The sequence below is a fragment of the Columba livia genome, chromosome 4 (assembly GCF_036013475.1).
Source record: "Columba livia isolate bColLiv1 breed racing homer chromosome 4, bColLiv1.pat.W.v2, whole genome shotgun sequence".
Lineage (NCBI taxonomy): Eukaryota > Metazoa > Chordata > Aves > Columbiformes > Columbidae > Columba > Columba livia.
This window is the reverse complement of record NC_088605.1, coordinates 73,666,994-73,680,387: the sequence shown is the minus strand read 5'-3', so window position 1 is coordinate 73,680,387 and position 13,394 is coordinate 73,666,994. Positions and strand designations below refer to the sequence as shown.

The 13,394-nt window shown below is 37.6% G+C and overlaps 1 protein-coding gene across 3 annotated transcripts in view; it reads left to right on the top strand.

Annotated features, from left to right (window-relative positions):
* Positions 1-13,394, top strand: part of BANK1 (B cell scaffold protein with ankyrin repeats 1) — a 128,222-nt gene that overhangs the window by 41,051 nt on the left and 73,777 nt on the right. For all 3 annotated transcript variants that reach the window (XM_065062843.1, XM_021283050.2, XM_065062844.1), the window contains 2 exons: positions 802-922; positions 10,106-10,302. In XM_065062843.1, the coding sequence (XP_064918915.1) occupies positions 802-922; positions 10,106-10,302 (318 nt within the window). The remainder of the gene's footprint in view (positions 1-801; positions 923-10,105; positions 10,303-13,394) is intronic.

Genomic DNA, 13,394 nt, shown 5'->3' with positions numbered 1-13,394 from the left:
GTCTGCAGATGTTCCCTGTTAGTGATCCCACAATTGTCTTAACCAGAAATGGTTCAGCTGTGGGAAGGCAAAATGAACACAGGGCTGCTGCCCTCTGAGCAGAGCAGCTTGGTGTAAAATATCCTGACTCTTCAAGTCTCTGTGCTTGAGCTTCTCTTGTCTCACCAAGCAAAGAAACAATTAATTATGGCTACCTTGACAGTCATTAGCAATAGATCTTGGCCTTCTGTGCAGAAACAAAAAAAACCCACTTCGTGGCAGTCTAAAAAGTGTGTATTTAAAATAGTAATCTAACTGATTGCTATCAGTTTCTTGGCCTGTCATCAATATTAGGTTTTGGCTGATGGAACTGAAGCCGTTTCCTACCTAGCAAAGTACGCAATCTTACTGTGAAGGGTTTGGGTAACAGAAAGCTACTGTAAACTCATCCTGAATTACTGCCATAGTAAGACATGGATTTATTGGCACCTCACATCTGTCAGAACAGTTCTTGCTTATTACACTGCATTGTTATAGTTAAGTTGAGAGCATATAAATACAAATACTTCGTTCTTACCCTTAGTCTAGAAGTTTTTTCATGGCTGAATTTCGTAATACCTGTTTCTCTTCAATTCCATCATGTTATAATGATCCTTCTGCATTAGAATATCACTTCTGTAGCTTTCAGAAGCTATGCTGCTCTTATCAAGAGTGAGTTTGTAATAATACTGTTTTAAATAATTTGATTCACCAGCACTCTGAGGATCAAGTTAAAAAATACATATGTAACAAATGCACTATTTTCTTTTTTCTTTTCAACAGGCTTTTAAATTTTCTTCTGTAGAGAAGCTGGACAATGTTCTTACTTTGTTATTGAAAAGCAAAATATCTACTTACCAATTCAGTCCATTCCAAAGTGAAGAAGAGCACCATCAACAAGCTAGTGAGTCACTTCTTGTATGCATTGATTTTTATTACTGATGCTATGGTTATTACTTATAAGTGTTAACAAGACAATCTTTAAATATTTAAAGCCACTAGTGAAATGCAGGAATCCACAATAAACAAAACATAAACAGGAAAAATGGGGGAAATAATTCTGTAAATCATTGCTTTGTGACTCGGTACTATGTATTTATACTTGTCTGGATGTTTGATCAGCTTTGGATCAACTGCAAATTGACAGCTTCACAGCCGAGCAAATTTATACTTATGGTGAAAATGAGCAATAAAAGGCATGAGGGGATGCTGGTACGTGATATATATTTTTTACTAGTTGTTCTGCAATACAACTTCAACTTCATTTTCTCAAAATTTGGTGACATAAAAAGAAAATCAGAAAGATTTCTCTATATGAAGAGAATGGATGGCTTTTGAACTTAGAACAGCATGAAACTTCTCCATTCATTTTAGCACTTATGCACTTATACGGTTTCCATTACTCCTGGCCAAAAGTGGATTTTTTTTGTTTTTAAACACATCCTATTGTGTTAAAGTAGGATTTATCTCTGAAATAGGCACAGTATATGCACAACTCAATAATTTATCAACAGCTGCTACTGTTACTACCAAATGGAGGGTCCTGGTTGAGTGCATTAACCACTGATTAAGGATTCAGATTGGTCTGCAGTAAACCAAGAGTGTGATTATTTAGTTTGTGTTTTGAAAGCATCATTACAGTGTTATTCTACATGTGTGTTAGACCTCAGCTTTTCTAAGAAACTTTTGCGGAAAAATAAAAGCCAAGAAAATGTGTTTCCCTTCTGAAATACTTAAGAAAGAAGTATTTGAGTTGTTGGCCGACTCCTGTTTTGTGTACCTGGGCTACAGTTTAGAGACAAAATAAGCTCACTACATTCAGGTGCAACAAGACACTTCTCATAGCCAAATATAATAAGTTTTGGAGGTGGCGCTACTGTGGTCATAATTGTCATAATTGTACTTCTTTTCCTTTTCATAAGGTTACTTTGATTATTAGGTTTGCCCCTCTGTACTAGATAAACATTATTCCAATTGTTATCTGAAAATGAGTTTAAATACGAGTCTAGGTTAGTGGAAGCAAACAAGTAGGCTGTTAAGTGACCCACCCGCCCTTGATATTTTCCTCTACTGCAAAATGGGGGTGTATAGAACACATTAGACACTCATTCCTAATGTGAATTGTTAGTTCTGATGAACGAAAGATTTTCTGTTTCTCTAATAACCAGTTAGATCTGGGCATGTTTTTAGATATTGAGAATAATGCTTACCAAGCTGCAGTCCCTCCCCAAAAGACATTTGTAGTTCAAAAGCAAGTTGACTTGTTGTGAGCTTGAGCCAAGTAGGAACCTTATTAAAATGAACTGGTTTGATATATGGTGCAACAAGAAAGTATGAAGTTAGATGCCTAGATTCTTCAAGAAAAAAAGATATGATTGCAGAGCTTGAAGCACTCAGAATGTAGGAGGCCTAGGCCCCCCCTTCTGCCTGAAAGGTATGTAAACCTGTGTCTGTGATGCTTTCCAATCAGGCATTAGACATGTCAGGTCTAATAGAGGTTTGACATCTCTTCGTTGAGCCATTTTTAAAGCATTTTATTCCAAGTCCCATTTTTTTCTTCCAAAGAGAAAATTTCAAAGAACTAAAACTAATTAAACACGCTTTGGAAGGATATGAAGCTATTGGATGAAAAGCTCTATAGCACCGAGATTCATTATTCTTGTATCTCTGAACAGGCCCTGATTTCATAATTCTGTATGTGATGCCTTTCCTCAGTGGTCAAAATAGGCTAACTTATGGCAGAAATCCAGGGCGAACACATACACTTTACGTTGAGACATATTTGGTTGAAATAGAGGCATGTCAATAACTCAAATACAAATATTTGTGTCTTCTAAGTGACTACCTGTATATGATTCTATAGGATTCATGCCCACTTAACCTTTGCTTCAAAAGGCTTCAAAGCCTATTGAACTCAAGAGAGCCTCTGATTAGACTTGGGATCAAATGCTTAGTTCATAAAGCTTTGAATCTGTAATTTTCCTCCAAAAGCTAGAGTGAGGACTTTTGTGCATCCAGCATCTAATGGACTGTAATTAATCTTCTGGCTTTCCAGTCTGGGTCTAACAGCTCTAGCTTAATAATAATGCTTCTACCCAAAGGTAGGTGTGCTCTTTGGCATTGATTCCTGTCCAAAAGGTGGCAATTTACTTGAGGAAAGCCTGTTTCATTTTCCTCTATTGAAAAAAAAAATACTGCTTTTAGTCACCTAAGACTCCTAGTAATATAACAAGCCCTATCCTGATTTCTCAAATTCTTTCTTTCAAGCTGAAACGTCTGTAATAAGAGAAGAAATAAGAGTCTGAGTTTTCAACTGCTAGGAAACAAATGGAAGAAGAGGTAGACTGGGAGAGAAGAAATTGATAGGGCTTTAAGTATTTCTTTGGTTTAATCAATTCTAACACTGTAGAAGTCTTTTTAAGTGTCTATTTAAATTGCTGGGGAAAAAAAGTTATGTCCTGTATCAATAATTTGGGAAATAAAAAAGGATGTCTTACAAGATTTGCAGAAAGATCACTGTAGGCTGTTCTGTTTGCTTACTGCAATTTTATGAGAAGTTCTTGCCAGCTAAGACAGTGCTACAATACCATAATATTGGATTTTTATGCTCTGTTTTATAGCTGAAGTGTTCCGGAACGCTCTGCAGAGAAGGTATTATGACAGGGCAGAACATACAAAACAGCACTTCCCTCTTAACTTTGTGTATGTCTATTAAAACTTTAATTAAAAGCAAGCACTGGCCTTAAAGTTAGTTAAAAGTTGAAGAAGTTACCTTTGTGCTCTTACAGCCTGCCACTTGGGCACTTTAACCTTTCCTTCCTGCATGTGACCACCAGCTAACTAGTTCTTAGTGGAGTTGCTATAGGTGGCAGCTGTTCTCTGTTAACATTTTCATTAAATGACTGCTACTGAGTAAAAGGAAAAGGTAACTTCTATTATAGCTACTCTAATAACCACTACTTCTGTTCAGTTCTGTACATTTAGCTGAAATGTATCAGTTGTTCCAGTTTCACAGCTGATAAAAGCTCCAGCAATTTTCCCCAATTCAGTGTGACGAACTTATAAGTTCAAGAATGGTATTTTCTGCCTGAAGCATGTGTGCTTTCAAATAATTACAGCATCTTCCTACTGTGTATAATACAAAACTCCTGTTAAACACAGTATGGTGGAAATTTCTTTACAGTAGAACATCTAATTTGTCTTAAGCACTTACTGAATTTTGTTAATTGGCAATTAAGCGAACAATTATAATTTTAAAAACACACAGGCAAATGGATCTTGCAGTGGGTTATTCTTACGTGGTTATTTTGACAATAGTACTTTTAGTTATCATTGACTTTTGCTGTAGAATCTGTTGGAAAGAGAGAACTTCACCTTTGTCAGGTGATTTGGGAGGGATTTAGCCCGTGGTGTGCCTCTTCTCAGAATGAAGGCTAAAAGAAAGACTAGTAGGCTTCAGTTGTCTCTTTTGAGGTCTTTAATCTTACTATATTTTTTCATTAAATATTCAGAGGAGGAATTTCTGAGAGGTCAAGTCCAACAACATCTTTTTCCCCCCTAACTGCATGGGTGGCAAAGTTGTTAGCTTAGACAGGGCAAAGAATGACTCCTGGTACCACAGCCACATGCAGAATAGGCTTGGAAGTTTTACTGAGGCTGCTGAAGGAGTAGCAGCTGTTTTAACTGCTAGTATAGCATTTACCAAGAAAGCGAATATACCAGCGTGGCTTCAAGCAGTTCAGTAGTTCAGAGTTTTCTATCAGCAAGACTTGAAAAGTTTGACACATGAAGGCTACATCCTACTTTCTGTCAGTACAGTTGTGTTGCCTGGAAAGGCTTTGCAAATGAGTGTTAAAACCTGCCTTGAATTGGTGGAGCTCAGTATTGTTGTCTGATGGTCCTCACTTATTTTCTGTATTTTGTCAATATAGCACAATATATTGATACCTGGAAAAGCTGTAGTTATGAGGCATTTAGTGGGTGGAGGCAAAAGGTGATGAGTCAGTGGCCTCCTAATCCCAGCTGGTGGACTACATAACTAAAGAAAAACGGTGCACATCTGTTTTACTTGAGCCTGAAGACACTCTTATGGGCCAAAAGTGTTGTGATAGTTAAATGAAATGGAATCTCAAAGCCTAGGACCAGTAGGCAAAGCCATGTACCTGCTTTCCCCACAAGTTTCTGGTGTTTGTGTGACTCCCTCCACACTGTGTGATATATATATATGAACCATCGTGAGACTAGCTGGTAAAATTTGATGTCTGAAACTGTTAGTGGCTGAACTGGAATGCAAGAAAAGCACTTGTGGCTTTAAGCCGTATCCTCCTACACTGTTCGTTGCTGAATCTTTAACTCTGCAGCAGCAACTGGATCATTCTCATGCCTACTGTTAGTTCCTCAAGGGGAAAGGGAAAAACAAAGTCTGCTTCTAATCCCACCATTGTTAGTACCCAGCCTAGGCTGGAAATGGAATATTATCATGCCCAAAAGAAAGCAGCTGAAGTCCAGAGTAAGGTTCTGGGGATAGTATGATGTGGTTCAATGATGTCTGAATTCCTTAAACAGTCTCCACAGGTTGACTGACGAGTTAGAAGCCTGTGTTTCTTGTCAGAGTTTTGGGTTATCCATTTAGGAGTAGGGACACTTGTCTGAGGAGAGCATGAGGGTAAGTTTTGTTATCTGTGATCACCAGGTGGTAGGACTTGTGTGACTGGAGTCTGCTATTTTCAGACAGCTCTTTGCTCCTAATGCATCCCTACGAGAGGATGCCCGACAAGCCATGTGTGTGCTCATCTGATGTGCATTTTTTCTAGAAAGTGTCCAAGTAACCACTCTACTGTGTGAGGCCTGTGTGGTTCAGATTTCTTTCCGTGACAAAATAAGTCTTTGGATTCTGCTCATTTTGAGCTGAGTAGAAGCACCAAGAAGTTCAGTAATGTCTGAAGGGAAGGGCTTGCAGCTTTTGAATCTGGCTGTGTATTGTGTTTTATGATCACATCCACAAGCTGACAGTGACACTATGTGTTATGTTGCATGGCCTGGCAAAAATCCAGTGTTTTGTTAATACTATATTTTGCTAAATCTTTGCTGGGAAGAAGAGTGTGTTCATAGTTACGTTATTGATGAGGAACTGTGTTTAATTTCATGGAAGGCTCGTGGCTAAATATCTGGTCATAGAAAGTGCAAACTACATAATTAGCAATACAGAATATTTCAAGCAGCCAATTTTACTCTGTATGACTTGTAATACAAGTGTACCTATAATGGTATAAGTTAATATACTTGTAACAGTTGACCAATAATGGTATGTGATGTTTTTTTGTTTTCCCAGAGCTTTCAATTCCTGTTAAAATTGCCATTATGCCATCATTTTTTTACTACTAAAAGACTTTCATTGCAAGGGTCAGTTATTTGTTTATTTATAGCTAATAAAGCCATGTTTATTATAGAAATGGATTTCACTGTAGTATTTAAATTTCTCTGTATTAATAGATGTTGCAGAGGGATCTCTTGAATGAAATTGAAAGGTCACAATGATTTTGTAATCCTGATGCAACCTATGTTGTTTGTCCTTATGGAATTTGGGTCTTTTGGTGCCACTCTTGTCTGTCGCGCCTGTTTTAAGCAGGGGTAGAAATTCATACTGTGAAAAGTCATTTGAATTTCTCTGTGAACAGAACTTTCCCGTTTGAAGTGGATGCCATGAAAAGATGAAATAATGTATAATGATTGTCAGTAGGCTTATGTCTTAAGCAAGATTTGAATCCTGGAATTAAGACTTCAATAATTAAGTTCAGTCTTTAAATTTAATACACTCCCAATAAAATGATGTAGTCCTTGTACCTTTTCTGTTCAGAGATGTAATAATGAAGCTAGCGTTGGTGCATGTTTAAGATTAACCTTTTTGGAAATTGCCTTTCAATCTACGATCTCATTGGATCTCGTACAAAAAGAAAATCCCTCTGCTATTGAATAAAACCGGTGCTGATTGTATCTGCATATATATATATATATATATATATATATATATATATATATATATATGAGCTTTTGTTGCACTAATTTGCTGACCGACAGGTTGGTATGTAGCAATAGCGCCATCCTCAATGGCTTCTTCAGCTATAGCTGTAACTTGAACCAGTATTTTGAGGCTGTGTGCTTTTATAGCAAAGCTCGTGTAGCCCAAATGGTTATGAAAGCAGATTTATCTGAAGACTCATTCTGCAAATAAGAAACAAATGAAACTATTTCTGTCTCCCGTTCTTGGTGAAAGTGCTTTAATATCCTTTATTTGGTGTTAAAAACATTTGTTTCACTTACGTCTTTTTAAAAGATCTCACTACCAGTTCTGCTGTTCAAGTTTTTGTAGCTGAAGACAGCCCTTTTTTCTGCTTACTGCAAGGAATAATATTTTTTAAAAAGTTTGTCTTGGGAAAGTGACTTATTGATTTTTACCATCCTCCATGGCTCCTGAGGTATTGAATTTGTTAATGATGTACTCTCCTGTCATGTTCAAAGTTAGTAAGTGTCGCAGTCCTCTTGAATATCAAACTTAGTTTAGGAGAGGCTGGGTGGTGACCCGAAAAAACAGTGAAGGAGCTGAAGGGATTTTGGAGTTGGTTCCAGGATACTTCTGTTTTGTGTAAGTTTGAAAACTCAGATATAACTTAGAACAGCCTTCCAAATACCACTGACTCTTTATATTGATGAAGAAATCATAGCATCCAGACCACTGGTAATATAGAATAGATTTTCCTTTTGGATTGTAACCAGTTGTTTCAGGTTTTGTTAGCATGGAGTGGAAATTCTTTTAGAGCAAGTTATTAATAGTTTATCAAGGCTCTTTTTACTGACTATATTTGACCTTTTAGAGTCTGCTAACAGGATGCAGACTATTGATTAGATTTTTTTTTTATAATTTACTCTTTTTTAAAATTACCGCTCAATGCCTATTTAATTGCTGGACATCTCAAAAAATAGCAAAAGACAAAAGCTTAAGAAATGCAATTTGATGATTTGTAGATGTTTTTTAAAATATTAGCTCAAGCTGAGCGAAACTGTGGAGATTCCCAGGCTGTGGTCCTAGTTGGGAGACACAGGCAAAGACACCATCCAGAGTTGAAGGCATCATAATGTTATAGCAAAAATGGGCGGGTTGAGCACAAAGAAATTACCAGGACTAACTAGTATTCATTAAGAACTCTGAAGAAATTAGTAAGTAAAATAGCTGGATTTCTAACAGTAGTGTACAATTCTTCAGTTGTGTGGTGCTGGAAGGTGTAACTGTGATGCCAGAACCCGGTTTCTCTGGGGACCTGGAGAACTAGAAGTGGGTTAATGTGTTGTCTCTACCGGACAAATTAATAAACATTGTAAAATAAATTTTCTATATTGTGAAGTCTGGCTTTATAGATTTCTTGTAGGGTTTTTTGTAAGAGTCAGCAAACCTGGTCAGGTTGGTAATGGACTGGGCATGGATGAATAACTGGCTAAAACCAGGACGCAGATAGCTGGAAAAAACTTAGGCTGGTGATACAAAGCATTCAGGGTAAGGAGGAGGAGGGCCAATTGGGAAAATATGAGAGAAAGGCCTTATGACATTTAGTAATTATGCAGTAAAATGTCAGCTGATATTCCTTGTAGGTAAAAACGAAGTGATGCAAGTGGAAAAAGCAGTCCCGTGTTGTCATACAAAATAAGAGGTTTTGAGCAGGCTGTTAGCACTGAGGAATAAGATCACCCAGTTCCATGATAACATCAACTTGTTGCTAGGCAGCAGATCAAAAAGCAAATGAAATACTAGAAACTATTAGAAAAGGAATAGAGAACAAAACAGGACATAATTATGACAGCGCATAAATTACATGGCTCACCCACAAAATGAGTATCATGTGCAGCTCTTCTCCTGTCATCTCAAAATAGTTACATTAAAGCTGGAAGAGGTTCAGAAAAGAGCAGTGGGGGTGATGGAGTTGATTCTCTGTAAGGTACAATTGAGCAGACTGGAACCCTTCAAGAGAGTAAGTCTGGGAGTGACTAAATCCCTACAAGTGCAGAGAGAGCAGACAGGGATGGTGAATAAGATGAATTAGGGACTATCAATTGAACCTCGCCGGAGCCAGGTTCAAAACAAACTGGAGAAAGCACTTCTGCAGTGGGTAGTAAAGACAGCCCCAAAAGACCCTGAGGGTGCAAGAATTTGATGGTGCCTGGGGAAAAGAGAGACACTGCATGCTGAGATATATATACATATATATATATATATATATATATATATATATATATATATATATATATATAAAATATTTATATATATATATATATTTATATAGACAACTTGCTACGCAACAAACCACAGGTGATTAGAAGGTAGGGTGTGAAGGCAGAGGGAAGTATTATCTAAGCTTGATCTCTTGTTTTTGTTTTTTGTTGGTATATGTAACGTATGGACTTAGACTATGCTGAAATAATAAACTGACTTCAGATTAGCTTTGTCCCAGTCCTCTAAGGCAAAAAAGTAAAGTCTGTGGTAGAAATTAATATAATTTCAGATAAATCCTAAAAAACATTATCTGTTACATTAATCTTTAAATTATCTGATTTTTTTCATTGCAGGGATAAGCAAATTTTTGCATGTCTCTGGTAATCATGTGAATTTTCAGGAAAGTCTCTTAATAAGAAAATATGGCACCCAAATCCTATAAAAATGTCCCATTCCAATGTCTCAAATTAAAAATATTCCTAGAGCATTAGATAATGTACACCTAAACAAAAGCATGTTTGGGCTGTGGAGTCTTCTTTTCCTTGCAAGAAAACTTATTCCTCAATAGAACTAAAGTGCTTTAAAATCCCTTTCTCAGAGAAAATGAGATTTCTTAGTTACACTTAAGGCTCCTTTATGGAAATGTGTATGTGAATTGTGCAACAGTTAGTTGGAGGAATTGTTCCTTGTATGCTAGTTCTGTATTGGAATTGTGATCATTGTGATTCCATAGCACTAATATTCAAAGTACTTTTGTAAAAGAAGTTGGAAGGTGTTCTATAAAAGCAAACCTGTTCTGTATGAAATCTTTGTTTCCATATACAGATAGTCATTTGGAAGAATTTCCTACTCTCCTTCACTGTGCAGCCAGATTTGGATTAAAGAACCTTGCAACATTTCTGCTCAGTTGTCCTGAGGCCACGTGGGCTTGCAAAATAACAAACAAATATGGAGATGATCCAGCAAGTATCGCTGAGAAGCACGGACACAGGGAACTAAGAAAATTAATCGCAGAATTGTCAGTAAGTCCATATGCTTTTTCAGATGTCATCTATAACTAGGGGATTATGATGTTGTACTACTGAGATTTCATAGTATCTTCTCTCGTAAAGCCTAGTATGTTGGAGTCTTTCTGTCTGAAAATATTATCATACTCCCACTGTCTCAGTAAGAGGGGTCAAAATGGGGTACATCCACTTTTTGTGCACTGTCATAATAGACATCGGAGTTTTTCAGCACCCAAACAATTGTTATACTGTAGGTAGTCTAGGTCAACCATCTAGAGTAAGAGATAAAGACTTCTTTAAAACTCAATTTAAAAGTGACTCAGAACTCTCATCATTGCCACACTTCAGCATTCAACAAAGATTTTACGCTAGTGTTATAGAAACTCACCCCCCTGCACTTCAGACGGGTCTTTGCTGTGCACTGGGGGCTTCAGAAAATGAGTAGTTTTATTTTTATCTTTAGAAATGCGTTCGTACTCAACCTCGTGTTGTAGTTTGGGGCCTTTCTAAGAGGCAGCTTAAGCACGCGTGGTACAGGCAGGCTACGGTGCAGATGTGTTGAGAGAGTGCATTGCGCTTCTGTAGTCCTTTTTATGTTTTGGTTGACTTCATCAGTGACAGAACGTGGCATTTGTGAGGGTGATATGTTTCTGAATACTTAGACCGGCACTGAAATGAAAACAACTCTGCTACCGTGGTTAGATGTGCAGTTGTACTGTGTATTTTCAGTTGATTCAAATGGCGTGGCTTCTAATGCAACACAAGTAAGAACTGGAGCATGCTTCAAGTCTGCCAAATGTGTCATATGGTATTTTAGAAATTTTAGCTCCAACCGCTGGAAGAAAAATGGCTTATTTGTGTCCCCTGTAATAGTGCACTTAAGAACAAAAACACTTACTGTACTTCTGTAATTGATGGGAATGTGGAAAAGAAATATTTGCATGGCTCTGAGCCAAGCAGAATTTAGTTTAGCAACATTCCAGGAACTTCCCATTACAGCTGGATTATTGAAATTGCTTATTATTACAACAGAAGTACTTCTGTACTTGGCATACTGCTCACTGTTTTAAAATCGTTGCATGTGTTTTGCCATTTACTTAAGGAATAGCCTCAAAATATACACAGTAATTCATCACTTCTATCTTTGAAGAGCAGTAGGGTTCCAGGAAAATGAGTGTATTAACATATGTGTTCAAGTCATCTGCAATCCTGGAAAGCATCTCTCGTTTGCCTTTGTGTTGGACAGTCCTCAGGGGAGTAAGAATTCCCTGTGGGGTTACAGAGAAAGAGAGAGAGAAAGAGCAGCAAAAGAAGTGGCAACACCACAGCTGTATGAGTGGCAGAGGAGGAAGAGATTTTCTCCTTTCTGTACCAGTGTTCTGTGCAGGGTCATTAAATGCTAAAACATCACACCCTTCAAGAACTTGTATAAATGTGTGCTCGCACAAGGTCTGCCTTCTCTGTCAGAAATTCTGCATTTCAAACACTCCTTCAAAGTGCCTCCTTTATGCAAGACGTGATCCATTTGTATTAAAGGTACTAAAATGATGGAGCTGTCCCTAAAGGAGTCTTTAATGGGGTTTATGATAAAGCTCAGTTTCAAGTGTACTGGCAGTTTATTAAGCAAGTTGTATTCTTCTTGCATTTTAGCACAAAGCCACCTAAATGGACATTCATTTCTAGTTTCTGCATGTTTCATTATAGTTTAGATGAAGTAATTCCCTCTTCTATAGCATAACAGAGGGATATCACTTAACATTCTGCGATAACATCCAGAATTGTTGCTTTGTCTTGTGCTTTTATTTCTCCATAGAACCAAGTACTTGAATATTTTCCATAATTGCTTTTAGGCTGAATTGCTTAAATCAGGTGTGTGAATTTAAAACTAGTAAGAGACATTCAGTAGGAATCCTGGTGGGAATCATTAGATCCGAACAGGGAAAACAATGAGTTTAGTTGACTCAGCTGATGGCTCAAACACTGGTAAGAAAGGCTGAAGTACTTTAGCTTTCCATTAGCCACAGGCTTGAAACGTATCTGCGGTCGGTTCTTACCGTACCTGTGATAGGTAGGACCTTGTTAAGCATCAGTACTTCGCTCAGATATTGGGGCCCTATTTCAGATGTTCATCTTTCGTGTATTTTCTGTCTCTGAAAGCTGCTTTGACACCAGCTTGTTGTTCCTGTCGCCAGCTGTGGTCTTCTAAGCCTATGGAAAAGTTCTGCCCCCAGAAAACAAAGAAATCACTAAAATGAGGTTCTTGTATAGCACACAGAGGAAGGCTTTGAAAAATAGATGAGAGAAAATTTCTAAGCATTAAGTGACTAATGAGGGAGTATGTTCAATTTGACCCAACCATTTAAAATTGGAGGTCACACTGGCAGTGATTTTAGGCGTTTATGCTTGGGTAGGGGCGGAATTCTTTGTTCCAGCACTTCAGGTTGCTAATTTCTCCCCTGCTTTACTAAGAATTGTGCTGCTGAATGTGTTTGTAGTCAGGAAGATTGCTGTGTACTGCTTATTGTGTACATCACAGTTTCAAAGAAAAATACAATCCAGAAAGTGTTTTATTGGTTGTTTAATGCAAATAATTTCTGATCATTGGCTTTGGCCTTTAAAGCAGATTCCTAGGGGTGATATAAATGTTATTTAAATATAAAACTTGAAACAGTCATCTCATGTTGCCACCACACAGTCAAGACAGCACAAATTCATTTTTATCTTTAAAATACCTTCTAATGTTACAGAATTGGTTGCCTGAAATCTGAGGCAGAAAAAGCACATTAATTGAACTTTTTTAACCTGCGCAAAATCTGTGGCCAGGCCTGTGACAATCCATGGCACAGCAGCGGTCTGATGGAAGAATCTTCTTCCTCTGCCACCAGCAAAGCTCTGTCTACGTTTCTTGGTTAATATAATTTTCCGCCTGCTTAAGCAGCTATTGAAAATACAATAGGTATTCTGTACATATTGGTGAAGTCCTTTAGAATGGCACAGGTTGCGACAATGCCCTGCATAGGCCTTTCACAAGAAGTTAGTTGGTTTTTGTTTTGTTTTCTCCAGAAGGGAGAGTTCCATCAATTCCTTTCTAGCTCTGTTGAGCTCCA